General features: G+C 28.6%; 1 protein-coding gene and 1 long non-coding RNA gene across 12 annotated transcripts in view; both read right to left on the bottom strand.

The window, feature by feature from the left end:
• The window catches only part of LOC123264132 (longitudinals lacking protein), a 200,768-nt gene that overhangs the window by 78,285 nt on the left and 106,282 nt on the right, over positions 1 to 16,201 (bottom strand). For 2 of the 11 annotated variants that reach the window (XM_044727270.1, XM_044727271.1), the window contains exons 7-8: positions 2,333 to 2,881; positions 1,577 to 1,825 (exon numbers count right to left, since the gene is read on the bottom strand). The exons of 8 other annotated variants lie outside the window; for them this stretch is intronic. In XM_044727270.1, the coding sequence (XP_044583205.1) occupies positions 1,577 to 1,825; positions 2,333 to 2,881 (798 nt within the window). The remainder of the gene's footprint in view (positions 1 to 1,576; positions 1,826 to 2,332; positions 2,882 to 16,201) is intronic. One more of the 11 variants, XM_044727277.1, reaches the window with a different exon arrangement.
• Positions 7,862 to 8,716, bottom strand: LOC123264145. The gene is made up of 2 exons (XR_006509281.1): positions 8,682 to 8,716; positions 7,862 to 8,027 (listed from the first exon to the last, which is right to left on the bottom strand). It is a non-coding gene; the product is annotated as an uncharacterized LOC123264145 (long non-coding RNA).

Here is a 16,201-nt window from a genome sequence, read left to right as displayed (position 1 = left end):
CTCACTAATAGTCAATTTATTATAAGTATTTAGGCTGCATTCGAAAATGCTCTATATCTAGATTCATAATCAAGAAATGACCTTGTATCTCGTGAACTCTTGACATTTTTAAAGATATAAGCTCATCCCGATGTTACACTCATCAAGACCTTTCATTTGAGTACCCACATCAATTTTTCATATATTTTATATATTTATATATATTATATATGAAAAATATATCAAAAATGCATGTGGGTACTCAAATGAAAGGTCTTGATGAGTGTAACATCAGGATGAGCTTATATCTTTAAAAATGTCAATAATTACCTTGTATCTTGTGAACTATTGACATTTTTAAAGATATAAGCTCATCTTGATGTTACACTCATCAAGACCTTTCATTTGAGTACCCACATCAATTTTTTATATATTTCATATATTTATATATATTATATATATGAATATATGAAAAATATATCAAAAATGCTTGTGGGTACTCAAATGAAAGCTCTTGATGAGTGTAACATCAAGATGAGCTTATATCTATAAAAACGTCAATATTTAAAAAAGTACAGTGTAATTTAATAAATATTTTGTGAATTTTTGACATTTTTAAAGATATAAGCTCATCCCGACATTACATTCATTAAGACCTTTCATTTGAGTACCCACATCAATTTTTCATATATTTATATATATTATATATATATGTATATATGAAAAATATATCAAAAATGCATGTGGGTACTCAAATGAAATATCTTGATGAGTATAACATCAAGATGAGCTTATATCTTTAAAAATATCAATAATTAAGAACTGACATTGCTATCTTGTCAACTAATGATATTTTTAAAGATATAAGCTCATCCCGACATTACATTCATTAAGACCTTTCATTTGAGTACCCACGTCAATTTTTCATATATTTATATATATTATATATATATATATATATATATATATATATATATATATATATATATATATATATATGTATATATGAAAAATATATCAAACATGCATGTGGGTTCTCAAATGAAAGCTCTTATTGAGTGTAATATCGGGGTGAGCTTATATCTTCAAATACGTCAATATTTAAGAAAGCACAATGCAATTTAACAGAAGTCCTTATTTAATAAACCAAAATTTTATTTATTTATCGTTCACAACTCACAGCAGTCACGTAGTGACTGCAATGGTTGCTAGTTTTAATTATTCATTTTTTTATTTCAAAATAAAAAGTGGGAAGAATTTTTTTATTAATAAATATTTTTAAATTTCTTCTTTTCTTCATTAATAAAAATGAATTTGATTAAAAAAATGATCAAATTAATTTTTACAAATTTTAAAACAATTTTTTTAAATTATTAATCAAAATATTTTGAAATTTTTATTAAATTTATACTTAATCATAAAAAATTTGTTAAATTAATCTTAAATTCTGCACCAAAAATTTTCAAAATTTCTTCTATAAAACCCCTAAAAAAAAAAAATCTAAAAATAAAATAATAAATATTAAAAAAAAAAAACAATATTCAGCAGCATCCTGAAAAAAGTAGAACCACTTCCGCCGCCTGAAAGGAAGCCTCACCTGAAGTAGAAGCGTTGTAGAGCTCAATAACCCTCGCGTCATCATCAAGATGCAGGCGCTTGGCATGAGCTTGAATATTCTGCTTCTTGACAGACTTGTAGTTGCACTGTGAGCACTTGAACCTTGGCGGTTTTCCGCAGTGGTACTTAGTATGAATGTACCTAGCTTCATTGTTCGAGAACACGCGGTCGCAATTCTCGTTCGAGCAGGCGTACTTAACCTCTCCAATTCTGATGCAAGTTTCTTCTCCTGAAAAAAATATATTTTTATTAATTAGTACCTCCTCACAACAATTCCACACAATCTCTATTACAACAACAACAACAACAACAATAAACAACTGATTAATTAATTAATTAATTAAATTAAAACACACTAATTACAACACATACAGAAAATTATTATTAAAACGGAAAGTACAATTGAGTACAAAAAAATTCATGATTAATCTCATTAATCATCATTAATTTTATTAATTTTCATTTTGCAATTGCGCGACTTCAAGCACGCGAAAGCGGAACTGTTTCTGCGCATGCTTATTGCGCAGGTGGGTTTTCATCGCGTATTTAAACTGAGATTTAAAGGGACAGTACCAACATCTGTACTTGTGATTTTTATTGCAAAATTTCAAGTGATGATTTAAACTCTGCTTTGTTTTATAATTACGCTGGCATTTTTTGTTCGGACAAGGGAACCTTTGACCAAACAATTGGTTCTTCTTCTCGCTCTTAATCTCATTTTTCAAAAAGTAATTACTTTCGAGCAGATCATCGGAAATAAGCTCCCCTTGATTATTATCTCCATTAACCAAAAATTGAGTTTCCGATTTAATAATTGCGTTCTTCTGGATAGTAAGCTGCCTTTTCCGATTAATTTCCTCGCGTTTTTTCATAATTTCTTCCCGCTTTTTATTGTGAATCTCCACGCACTTCCTCACATTCAGCCCAGTAGCAATTGAGACGGAATTTCCCTTCTTTTTTTTCTTCAAAATTCTTTTCTTCGGCTTTAGTCGCTTTATTTTAGACTTATCATCGCAATCCGGTTCCAGGAACTGATTGTAGTTATTGAATTCAGGAACGTGATTGTAATTATTAGCGTGGTAATGGTTGATCAGTTGTGTCTTGGGCGTTTTAGGACGGTGAATGCAGTGCCGTGAAAAATGCGTATTTCGGGCCTTCCATTTGTCAAAAACGCGGTTGCAATTGGGGTTAGGACACGCGTACTGGACCGCTTCGATTTTAATCGTCGATAAAATATCCTCTGGCTCCCTCTTCACCCGGAAAATTGAAACGTCCGGCTTGTAATCTGAAACAAAGGGCTTAGATTAGTAAAAATTGTAAAAATAATGATTTATTTTTAGGTTAGTAAGGAAGAAAGCGTTATCACGGCAAGCATGCGTTTGAATGGAAGAAATAAAGAGACATTTTTTTTTTTTTTAAGTTTCTAAATTAAAAAATTTTTTCGGTCTATTATTACAAATTTCATATCAGGATGCTTTTTTGTCGTGTGAATTTTAATATTTGTTTTTAAGTGAGAAGAAATTGCACAGTAGGCGCATTTGTAACGATGAGGTTTGCCACATTGGTGTTTATAATGCCGGTTTCGATTGTTTTTATCGTTAAAAACGCTCTTGCAATTCGGATTTAAGCACGGGTAAATAATTCCCGAGTAATCGCTTGTTAGATTTGTTCTTCTGTACTGCCGACGTTGACCAAAATTTGGAGAAAATTCTGGAAATAATAAAAATATTGTTAGTAAATAATTTAGTTTTTGAAATTCTAAGCATGCTTTACGCCATTTTGCTAAATTAAATACTGAAAAAAAATTTTATCTGTGAAATAATTTGGGAAAAATTTTAGTTTTTATTAAATTTTACTTAAAACTTTTTTTTTTTTAATTTTATTTTTTATAAAATTTTATTTTCGAAGCTGAAAAATAAATAAATTTAATTAGTATAAATTAATAATTTGAATTTTAAAATTCGTATGCTTCCTCTTGGAGTGTTCTTTGATATTTCCGCGTAAATTAGAGGTTAACTCGCAGTACGCGCACTTGTATCTCGGCGGTTTTCCGCACAAGTGTTTGTAATGCGTGTTCCGGTTTTTCTTCGTTGAAAAAACACTGTCGCAATTCGGATTCAGGCATGGAAAATTTCCCTTGGACGTTAGCCGCTTCCTGGAAGTTCCTGGAAAAAAATATGGTCGATTAATTGAAGAAGTAAACATTAAGGCGGACGCGCATGCGCTGAAGAAGAATATAGACAAAATTGGAGTTAAGTTTATTTTATTAGTTACAAAACAATACTTTAAGTACTAAAGCAAATTTATAATTTACAATGAATAATTTATAATAATATTAATAATTAATATTTAAATTCACGCCCGTATTCAAAATATTTTAAATAACTTAATCTTGGGAATTTGGACAATAAATGAAGTTAAATTATAAGAATTGCAGCGTTTCGCTGATTTATTTCTAATAGTCAATTTTTTATAATAAGTATTTAAACAAGATTCGATAATGCTCTATCTCTAAGTATATAATTAAGAAATGACCTCGTATCTTGTGAACTATTGACATTTTTAAAGATATAGGCTCATCCCGATGTTACACTCATCAAAGCCTTTCATTTGAATACCCACATCAATTTTTCATATATTTATATATATTATATATAAGTATATATGAAAAATATATCAAAAATGCATGTGGGTATTCAAATGAAAGCTCTTGATGAGTATAACATCAAGATGAGCTTATATCTTTAAAAATATCAATAATTAAGAACTGACATTGCTATCTTGTCAACTAATGATATTTTTAAAGATATAAGCTCACCCTGACATTACTCTCATCGAGACCTTTCATTTAAGTACCCACATCAATTTTTCATATATTTTACATATTTATAGATATAATATATATGTATATATGAAAAATATATCAAAAATGCATGTGGGTACTCAAATAAATGCTCTTGATGAGTGTAACATTAAAATGAGTTTATATCTTAAAAAATGTCAATAATTAAGAAACGACATTGTATCTTGTGAATTATTGACATTTTTGAAGATATAAGCTCACCCTGACATTACACTCATCGATACCTTTCATTTGAGTACCCACATCAATTTTTCATATATTTTTTATATTTATATATATTATATATATGTATATATGAAAAATATATCGAAAATGCATGTGGGTACTCAAATGAAAGCTCTTAATGAGTGTAACATCAAGATGAGCTTATATCTTTAAAAATGTCAATAATTAAGAACTGACATTGCTATCTTGTCAACTAATGATATTTTGAAAGATATAAGCTCACCCCGACATTACTTTCATCGAGACCTTTCATTTGAATACCCACATCAATTTTTCATATATTTTGTATATTTATATATATTATATATATGTATATATGAAAAATATATCGAAAATGCATGTGGGTACTCAAATGAAAGCTCTTGATGAGTGTAACATCGGGATGAGCTTATTGCAATTCTTATGATATAACATCTTCATTTATTGTCCAAATTCCTAAGATTGTTATTTAAAATAATAATAATTAGATAGTTAATTATTTTTTTTAAAGTCATTAATGTCGCAAAATTCCATCATAGCGGGTTCTTCTGTCGCGGAATTAGGATGATCCAACGGATCAGCGTCGCGGTATTCCTGTTCTGGGTGATTGTTCCGGGTATGATGTTTAAGATTGCACTTGTAGTAAGTCTTGTAAGTGCAAAAAGTGCACTTGTAACTCGGCTCCTTTCCGCACTCATAATTAAGGTGAGCCCACAAGCTGCGCTTGGCTTTGTAAGTTCGCTTGCAGTTATCGTTCGGGCAAATGTAAATCTCCGCTTTCAAAGGACGATTTATTTCTATCACGTAGTTCTCCAGCTCCGGGTGGTGGTAGCCCGTGTGCTGTCTTACGTCATTCTTGTCACGTGACTTGTAGTCGCAGTACGGACACTTGTACTCCGGGCGCTTGTCGCACTCCAACATGTGCCGCGTTAGGCTCGTTTTCCATGAAAACACTTTTAGGCAGTTCGGATTAGAGCACCGGTACTTTTGACCGCGAGGAGAAAATCCTGATGTTGATGGGAAGTTGTATTCCTGGGGAAGTCGGTTCCCGCGGGATTTTCCGATGAAGAAATGCGACATGTGGAATTCTGAAAAATAAATAATTTTATGTTAGCAAAAAAATTTGACAAATCTTATTTTTTTTTTTTTTTTTCTAGATGCGAGCATGCATTTATTTATTTATTTATAAATTGTGGATTTAAAAAAAAATAAAAATAAAATTTTTGTGAATTATTATTTTTAATTATAAAAGCGTACAGTTTAAAAAAATTATGGACATAGGTAAAATTAAATTTTGATGTTTGAAAATTTGCGGAAGAAATAATTATAAATTTATTTTTTTTCAGTTCAAAAATTTTAATAAATGTTAAATAATTTTTGAGTCAAAAAATTGTTTATTAAATATTTAATAGTTTTTTGTATTAATTTTCTTGAATTAATACAAAAAGTGTGGAATATTTAACAAAAAAGAATTTTTAAAAACTTTTCTTGTTAAATAATTAATAAAAATTTTTTTTTAGTTAAAAAATTGGTAAATATTTTACTAGTAGGGTCGATTTAAATTTTTATTTTCTTTAACGAAATTTCAATTTGATTTTATTAATATATTTTTTTTTAATACATAAAAAAAAGAACAATTTAAAAAAAAAGTTTATTATTAAAAAATTTATAAATTTTTTAGAAAATTGTGATATTCAACTTTTTTTTTAAATTGTTCGTATTTTTTTATGTAATAAAAGAAAAAAATATATCAAAAACATCGAAAAAAGATAGAATAGAAATTTTATCCAAAAACATGAGTCAAAATTTTTTTGCAATTTTTGAAGCTAGTATAAAAAAAAAATTATTATTACGATATTTTATTAATAATAAAAAAAAAAAAATTAATTAATAATAATTAAATTAATAATAAAAAAAAATAATTATTAAATAATTAATAATAAAAAAAAAATCTAGAATCAAAAAAAATTTGAAAATATTAATTTTTTACCTACACAGAAAAAAAAATTTACTTGAAACAAGTAAATAATTTTGAAGAACTTCATTTTCTTGATTTAAGTAGAAAAATTCTTAAACTAAGAAAGTTTTCTTGATTTAAGTAAATTTTACTGGATTCGAGAATTTTTCTTCTTAATTCAAGACAGTGAAATTTTTCAAAATTATTTTCTTGGCTCAAGAATTTTTCTTTTGATTCAAGTTAATTGTTTTTTCTGTGTAGTTATGGCCCAAAATAAAGTTTACCCTACTTGTAAATAATAACCAAATTTTTTTTTGTTAAATATTTAATATAAATTTTTCCTGTTTAAAATTTATCAAAAAAATTAATTATAGAGTAATATCAAATTTTTCCTAAAAAATTTAATTTTCTAAATAATTATTTCTAATTTCCAACATCAAAAAAAACTATATAAAAATGACATATAATTTCTAACAAAAAGCCAATTTAAAAATCATTTTTAATTGTTTCGGGAAGTAAATCAACAAACTGAAAATCGTGATCGGGATGAGCTCTAGAGCAATGGCTCCTAACGCGGCTTTTAATACAATTCTTAAAATCGCAGTACGCGCACATGTACCGCGCAGGTTTTCCGCACTCGTACTTCAAGTGCGTCGACAAAATGGCGCGTGATTTGTAGCGTTTCCCGCAAGTAGGCTCAGGGCACACGTAATTCCGCTTAACAACAGTAGGATTGTAGAGTTCTACACAACTAAGCTCCAATCCGGGATGTTTTGACCGCGTGTGCTGCTTAATGGTGTCCTTTTTGAGAGTTCTGTACCCGCAATGCGTGCACATAAACCGCGGCGGCTTGTTGCAGTAATACCGCGAGTGAACATTGCGGTCGCACTTGTTTTTGAACATGCTCTTGCAGTTCGCGTTTGTGCAGACGTATCTTATTCCCGAGGCCGTGTTTATGGAGTGAGGGAAGTTTATCAATTTTCCTGGGTCTAATTGCAAGTTCCACTTGCCGGGGCGCTCTGCTGGAACTCCAAAACCTGCAAAGTAAATCAAAAGTTTTGAATAATCCCAAAAACTTGGAAAAAAAAAATTTTAGTTAATATTTTAGCAAAGAAGAGAAGGAAGAAATTTAATAAAAAGGTTTGTTTTAATAAAGAAGAAATTTTGGGTTTCAAAATTTTTTATTTAAATCAATGATTATTATTTTTGAATTTTTGTGCCTGCGGATCACATGTTTCTTCACATCTGTTGACTGGATTCCTCTGTAATTACAATATCCGCAGCCAAATCTTCGAGGTTTGTTGCAGAAATGTTTCATATGGAAATTTCGCGTCCGTTGGTTAGAAAAAGATCTGCTGCAATTTGGCTGAGTGCAAGGAAATTTTTTGGAAATTTTCTTCCAAAATCCTGAAAAATAAAAATTTGTTTGGTTAGAAAAAATTTAAATAAATTTTGATTTTTTGGCGGAAAAATTTGGAAATTTAAATTCTTCTTAATTAACACACTGAAAAAAAAAATTAACTTGATTTGAGAGAAAAATTTTTGAACCAAGAAAATCATTTTGAAGAGGATAATTTTTTTGAATCAAGACAAAAAATTCTTGACTCAAGTGAAATTTCTTTAATCAAGAAAAATTCGTTTGACACTTGCAATTTTATTCTAATTAAAAAAAATAAAATGTTCTCAAAAAACCAATTATCTTAAAATTTATAATTAAAAAATTATATTCATTAATTTATTAGTTGATTTGTTCTTTTTTTTATTAAAATAAAATTGCAAGTGTCACTTACTAGGCCAGTGTCAATAACTGGATCTTTTACCTTAGTTCAAGAATTGTTTTGCTCAAATAAAAAAAATTAAGTTCTTCAAAATTATATATTTGATTCAAAAACCTTTTTTTTCTGTGCAGACATTTGAAAATTTTTTTTTCAATTTCTTAATGTGGAATTTTTAACTTCCCGCTAAAAAAACTGAAAATTTTTCTTTGTAGTAATTTAATTTTTATTACAATAAAAAAATTTACAAATATCATAAAAATTTCACAAAAAAATGAAAAATTACCTTTAAAGATTTTTGAAAATTCAACAAATTGTAAATTTTAAATCATTTTTATTCAAAATTCAAAAAATACACAATAAATTTTGATTAAAAAATTATTCCATCATATTAACAACCAAAAATTCTTTATCCGGATGTTTTTCCCGCCAATGCGGTTTCATTCTTTTAAAAAGATTCTTCCGGAAGTCGCAGTAGAAACATTTGAACCTTGGAGGTTTTCCGCACTCGTATTTAACATGCGCTCGGCAATCCGCGGCTGACTTGTAGCGCTTCTTGCAATTGTCATTGGGACATTGATAAGTTCCCGCACTCATTTTTGGGGTTATTTTAGCAGTAAGTTTAGTAATTGAAAGGATATTGGTCTTCATTCCGCCGTGTTTTTGGCTCGCGTGGTTTTTCGCGCTTGAAAGCCACACGGCTTTGAAATCGCAGTAGCCGCAGTGGTACCGCGGTTGCTGGCAGTTGCTCTGTAGGTGTTTTTTCAAACTTTTCTCGGTTTTGAAAGTCTTTCTGCAGTTTTTGTGGGGGCAGGAGAGTCCAATAGGCTGAGCTGAAGGTTCTGGGGGCTCTTCTGATGGTAAAGATTGGTCAAATGGGGCCGCAGGTGACAAAACGTCGTTGAGAAATAGTGGAAAGGCTTGAAGACCTGGAAAAGTAAAAAATATCAATTTTTATTAGAGAATTTTTGTAAAAATTTGAAATTATGGAAGGTGGAAGACTTTTTTCTCATGCCCAAAAATTAACACATTAATAAAGTTGTAATTAAAATTTGTAATTTACATTTTTTAAGAATAATTAGAGCCAATTTTATCTTTATATTGACACAAATTATAATAATAATAATAATAATAATAATTGGTGCCAAAAATTATAAATTTATAAATTATTGTCTTCTTTTTTGTTTTTTTTTTAATTTTCAAGCGAATTTTTTATTTGAATACAAAATTCATTTATCAAAAATTTTTCCACAATTTAATTTTGGGAAAATGTTGAAGAATTTACAATTTTTTTTTACTTATAATTTTTTTGAAAAATTTGAATCAGAAAATTTCAAAATTTAAATTTTGTAAATCAAAAATTAATAATTTTTTCCAAAAAATTGTAATTTTTCTTTTAAAAATAAAATTTAAAGTTTTTTTTTTAATTAAATATTTACAATTTTTTTTCTAATCAAAATTTTTAAGTCTATAAAATTTTGAAATTAAACATTCAAATTTTTTCACAAAATTTGAAATTTATTTTACTTAATTTTCAAAACTTTATTTTTGAAACATTTTAAATGAATTTCATTTTCAAATTTTTCATTCAAAAATTACAGCTAAAAAATTTTAAAATTGATTTTTTTGAACCTGGAACAAAAAAAGTGTTAATTTAAAAATATTTAATGATTTTTAATTTATAAAAAAAGCAATTTAATTTATGTCCAAAAATACGATAAATATTAATAATTTATTAACAATTTGTCCATCTAAATACAATTAAACTCTATTAAAATAACTGCAAATAAAATTAAACACTGAAATCAGTGACTGGATACTCAAAATTATACGCAGTAGTGGTCAAATATTTAATTTCTTGATCAGGATGTTTCAACCTGCAATGAGTATTAATCCTCCCGATAAAACTATTTTGAAAATCGCAGTGGAAGCATTTAAAACAAGGAGCTTTTCCACACTCGTACTTCAAATGTTTGTTCAAATCGTACTTTATCTTGTATTTCTTCTGACAATTTTCATTTGGACAAACGAAACTAGCGAACTCCTCGCCGGTTTTGTACAACTCTATGATATTAAGCGGGGAACCCTTGTGGATATTGTTAGAATGGATCTTGACATTAGAAATCCTGGGGGCTTTGTACTGGCAGTAGCCGCATTTGAACCTCGGAGGCTTGTTGCAGATGTATTTCAAATGAATCCGCAGAGAGTCTTCATTTTTGAACATTTTCTGGCAATTTAAGTGCGGACATACGAAGTGATCAGGAGTAATTTTCGGGAAATTTGGCTTCGGTGGTCGGCCGCGGCGTCGGGCGACGAAAGCTTCCGGGTACGGCAAAAATGGTAGACCTGAAAAATCAAAATTTAGTGTTAAAATTTGAGGTTTTAGTTAGCGGAATTCACACATGCATCTTAAATTTCTTAACAAGGTTATTATTTATGAATTTGTTTTTTTTCTCTGGAAGTTCTGAAACGAAAATTGGTGATTAGTTTTTAAATTTTTGAAGAAATTACTTTGTAAAAATATTGCAGTTTTATTTATTTCAAAATAAATACAGTCTATTGTAATTTTTATTAAATTATTTGATTTTAAATAACAATTTAAAATAATTGTTTTATAAAATTATTTATTCATTAGTTATTTATTACTGAGGAAAATTTCTTTAGAAGTTTCAAAAAAATTTATTTTATTTTTTTTTAAACTTCAAAAATATATTTAAAAAAAATTAAAATATTAGATATTTACGGAGGTATTCAAAATTTGGTAATTATTTAAAAGTGCACTGAAAAAAAAATACTTTTACTCAATTAACAATTTCTTGGTTCAAGAAACTCTGACGATCAAATATTCTATTATAATAATAGAAGGATTTTTTTATAGTTAAAAATATTTATTAATATTTAACAAATCATTTATTAGAGACCACTTTTTAATTCTTAACAAATATTTCTTTGTATTTAAAAAGATTTATTAATATTCAATAAATGAATGTAAGATTTATTAAATACAAACAAATTATTTTAAATACTAAGAAATATTTGTTTAATATTAAAAAATGATTTGTTAAATATTAACAAATATTTTTAACTATAAATAAATCCTTTTATCAATAATTAATATATTAATTATTAATTTATGAAGAGAAGAACATCAATATTTATCTGTGGATAATAGATAAACAAGAGAATATCTTTATTTAAATTAAGTTAAAATTATTTCAATCAATTTAACAATTTCTTGAGTTAAGAACATAAATTCTTGTATTAAGAAAATTTTCTTAATAAAAGTATTTTTTTTCTCCATTTTGGGCGATAATTAGGTGAACAATTAACATTTTTTTTCTTTATTCTGCATTTTTTTACAGCACATTTATAATAAAAAATTAGGAAAACGGTTGACCCTAAAGGCCATCCCTGCAACTTCCCGCTAATTCCGTTAATACCTGGCCGCTTTTTTGAGCTCTTGGAGCTCAAAAGTACAATCTGTGTGTTGTTTTAAGCTCTCCGAGCTCAAAAAGATACCTTTTCTATGCTTTTGAGCTCTTTGAGCTCAAAAGTCTGATAGAAGTTTCATAGAACACTATTTTTTGAATGTTCATACCGCAATAACTTTTGAATGAATGAACAGATTTTTACGCGGTTGGCGGCATTCTACGTAGTTTTTTAAGCCTTATAAATAATTTCTAAGTTTCAATTGGTCAAACTAGAAATTTCGGAGTAACTCTGAAAAAACACTTTTTTCGGTTTTCTTTCGTTCACGATATCTCTCGAACGAATCAACCGATTTTGACCGGATTGGCGGCGATCGACGTGGTTTTTCAAGGTTGAGAGCTGATTAGTTTTTGGAATCGATCGGTTGAGCCGTTTAAAAGTTATCCCAAAAAAACCACTTCAGAAAAAATTTTTTTTCCTACTTTTTTTTAGATTTCTCCAAATTTCTCAAAATCTATCGGTCCGAATCGGTTCAAATTAACAGGAAATCTAAGTTTGGCGAAGCCCTTTCGAATGGCACCAACCGCGATGAAATCGGTTCAACCGTTCAAAAGTTATAAGAGGTTTACATACTTACACACACACATACATACAGACATAGTGACACCCTCGCGGGAATAGTCAGGAAAGCTTCCTAGGACCTCAAAACGTCGAGATCTGATGAAAACTCGATTTTCGAAAAACGGGGTAAAACCAATAACTTCCCGATTTTTGAAAATTTTCAATTTTCTTAGCGGGAAGTTAAAAATGTTATGAAAGGAAAAAATGAAGATTTTGATAGCTTTTGTGCCTTTAAAAGTTGGAAAAAAAAATTGCTTTTCACGTTTTTGGATAAAATTTCTATTTTATCTTTTTTCGAATTGAAAAAAAAAATTTAACTTGTAAAAACTTACCAAAAATTTGGTATTTTACCAAATTTTAAACACAATTTTATCAATTTGATTAAAATTTTAGTTTTTTTCAAATTTAAATAACATGATTATTTTTTAACCAAAAAAATTGTACAAAAATTCGTAATTTTGAATCATCTAAAGAAATTTTGCTTTCAAATTAGTTAAAATTAAAAAATATAATTAAGTTATATAAAATATGCATAAAAAAAAGTTTCAGTCAAAAAAAGATAAAAAATTTCTTAAACTTAAAAATTATACAAGTCAACAATATTAATCATTAATTCCGAGTGCGCTCTAATGCTATGTCTTTTGATATCCCTCGAGTAATGCGCCTTGTACCCGCAATACGCGCAATAGAACCTCGGAGGTTTATTGCAAATTTGTGACATGTGGGCTCTGCGCGACAGGTCCGTTTTAAACGTTTTGGTGCAATTAGAGTTCATGCAGGCGAATCTTCCGGTGATTTCTTCCGACTTGTCCCGACTATGGCTTCCCAATTTTATTTTCACGAACTTAAGGTCTGAAAACAAAAAAATAATTTTGTTAAAAAACATTTTATTGTAAAATCCAATTTTTTATGATATAAAAAATTATAATTATAATTACAATTACAATCCCGTATATGTTAGAGCTACTTTGTGCTAAGATTTAATTTATAAATTTTTAAATATACAATTAATTTTTTTACAAACTTAAAATTGATAAATTTTCTAGTGATTAAAATTAATTTCTTCTTCAATAATTCTGACTTTTTCCAACGGATGTTTCCTTAGAGAGTGTTGATTAGCGACATGTTTAAAATGATGCCGAAAATTGCAGTAATAACACCTGAATTTTGGCGGCTTTCCGCACTCGTGTTTTATATGAGCGACCAAATTTCTCTCGTATTTAAATTTCTTCCCGCAAGAAACCGACGGACAATCGAAAAAATTCATTTTCAAACCCGGGTCGAAGAGTTCCAAGATATTAGCGAACATTCCAGGGTGCTTCGACTCAGAATGACGCTTTATATCTTTCGAAAAGTGAGAAGTATGCCCGCAATACGCGCATTTGAACCTCGGAGGCCTATTGCAGGTGTGTTTCATGTGGTACTGTCTTGTTGCTTCGTTTTTGAAGGTCTTCTCGCAGTTTTCGTTGAGGCAAAGCAGTCTGTAGCCTTGGAAGTGGTCGAAATTCGCAACTCCAGGCATTTTGAACCCTGAAACATTAGTAGAATTTTGTTAGTAAGGATTTTTGAAAAGAAATTTCTCTTCTTAGAAATTTTTTTACCTTTTTTTAAAGACTGGGGGAATTTAATAATGATAAAATATATTCAATCACCATTTTTATTCAACTACTCTATGGATACATGGGTTATACGAGTTATTTAAAGCTGGACTGAACAAAAGAGTGAAAATTTTTTTTAATTGGTCTACAAGTTTTTTTTTTTTGTAAAAATTTACAAGAATTAAGAAATGACCTTGTATCTTGTGAACTATTGACATTTTTAAAGATATAAGCTCATTCCGAGGTTACACTCCTCAAGAGCTTTCATTTAAGTACCCACATCAATTTTTCATATATTTATATATATTATATATATGTATGTATGAAAAATATATCAAAAATGCATGTGGGTACTCAAATGAAAGCTCTTGATGAGTGTAACATCGGGATGAACTTATATCTTCAAAAATGTCAATAGTTCACAAAATACAAGGTCATTTCTTGATTATGTATCTAGAGAACTATTGAGATTTTTAAAGATATAAGCTCACCCCAATGTTACACTCATCAAGACCTTTCATTTGAGTACCCACATCAATTTTTCATATATTTTATATATTTATATATAATATATATATATATATATATATATATATATATATATATATATATATATATATATATATATATATATATATATATATGTATATATGAAAAATATATCAAAAATTCATGTGGGTACTCAAATGAAAGCTCTTGATGAGAATAACATCGGGATAAGTTTATATCTTTAAAAATGTCAATAGTTCTCAAAATACATTTCTTAATTATCTAGGTCATTTCCCCTTTCTATCTAGAGAACTATTGAGATTTTGAACAATATAAGCTCATCCCGATGTTACACTCATCAAGGCCTTTCATTTGAGTACCCACATCAATTTTTCATATATATAATATATAAATATATGAAAAATTGATGTGGGTACTCAAATGAAAGGCCTTGATGAGTGTAACATCAGAATGAGCTTATATCTTTAAAAACGTCAATATTTAAGAAAATACAGTGCAATTTAACAAAAGTCACTATTTAATAACGCAATTTTTTGATTATTTCTAGTTCACAAGTCACGGCAGTCACACAGTGCTAGTAGGAATTATTATAAAAAATTAAAAAAATTTTTTTTTCTATGAAAAAAAAAAGATTCTAAATAAAAATAAATATTTTGAATTTTTAAACAAAAAATCGCAAAATCAAAATTTTCTTTCGTTCAGTAAAAAATTATAATTATTTCTAATTAATCCCTAAATCTTCAAAAGCGCGCTATTTATAAAATAACAATATTATAATAATAATAATAATAATTCACTACATATTCTATCGAATACATAAATTTTCTACGCTCATACTGATAAAAAAAAATTAACTTGTTTCAAGATAAAAATTCTTGAACCAAGAAAACAATTTTGAAGAATAAAAAATTTCTTCTTAAATCAATAAAATAATTTTCTTGGTCCAAAAATTGCTCTTTTGAATCAAGTAAATCTTTAAAAATTCACACCGCTTCAGCTTTTAAAGTAACAAATCTAAAGTCCTGCCCCGGATGATGTTTATTACAGTGTTTCTTAATAGTAGCTTTAAAGCAATACTTGTAATCGCAGTAAAAGCACATAAACATCGCCGGTTTTCCGCACTCGTACTTCAAATGTCGCTTTACATTTTGCTCGGAGCTGTAACTTCTATTACAATTATCATTCGGGCAAGTATAAATTCGCTTTTGCTCAAAAGGATTGAACAATTCGTCAATTTTCAGCTCCAAGCCTTTGTGTTTCGCGGTAAGATGCGCCTTTACGTAGTTCTTCACCGCGGAATGGTACTCGCAGTACCCGCACTTGTACCTAGATGGCTGATTGCAGTAGTACTTTGTGTGAATGTAGAAAGATTTTGCGGATAAGTATCTTCTTCCGCAGTTCGGGTTTGGACAGCACATTCCCGATGCGTTCTTCGAAGGCTTTTTCTTCTTTCTCGACGGCGGGTCGTGGCTTCTTCGCAGCACTATCGGCTGGGGATGTGCTTCTGAAACAAACAAGACTATTTCATTAATGAATTTCTTCTTAAATTTTCAAATTAAAAAATTTTTACTTTGTTAAAAATGTGTTAATTTTTACTACAATAGTTTTTGTTAATTTCTAAGCGTTTGGTGTTCAAGCTTTTAAAAAT

Source organism: Cotesia glomerata, linkage group LG4 (genome assembly GCF_020080835.1).
Source record: "Cotesia glomerata isolate CgM1 linkage group LG4, MPM_Cglom_v2.3, whole genome shotgun sequence".
Classification (NCBI taxonomy): Eukaryota; Metazoa; Arthropoda; class Insecta; order Hymenoptera; family Braconidae; genus Cotesia; species Cotesia glomerata.
Note: the sequence above shows the minus strand (reverse complement) of the source record. Positions and strands in the feature narration are given on the sequence as shown.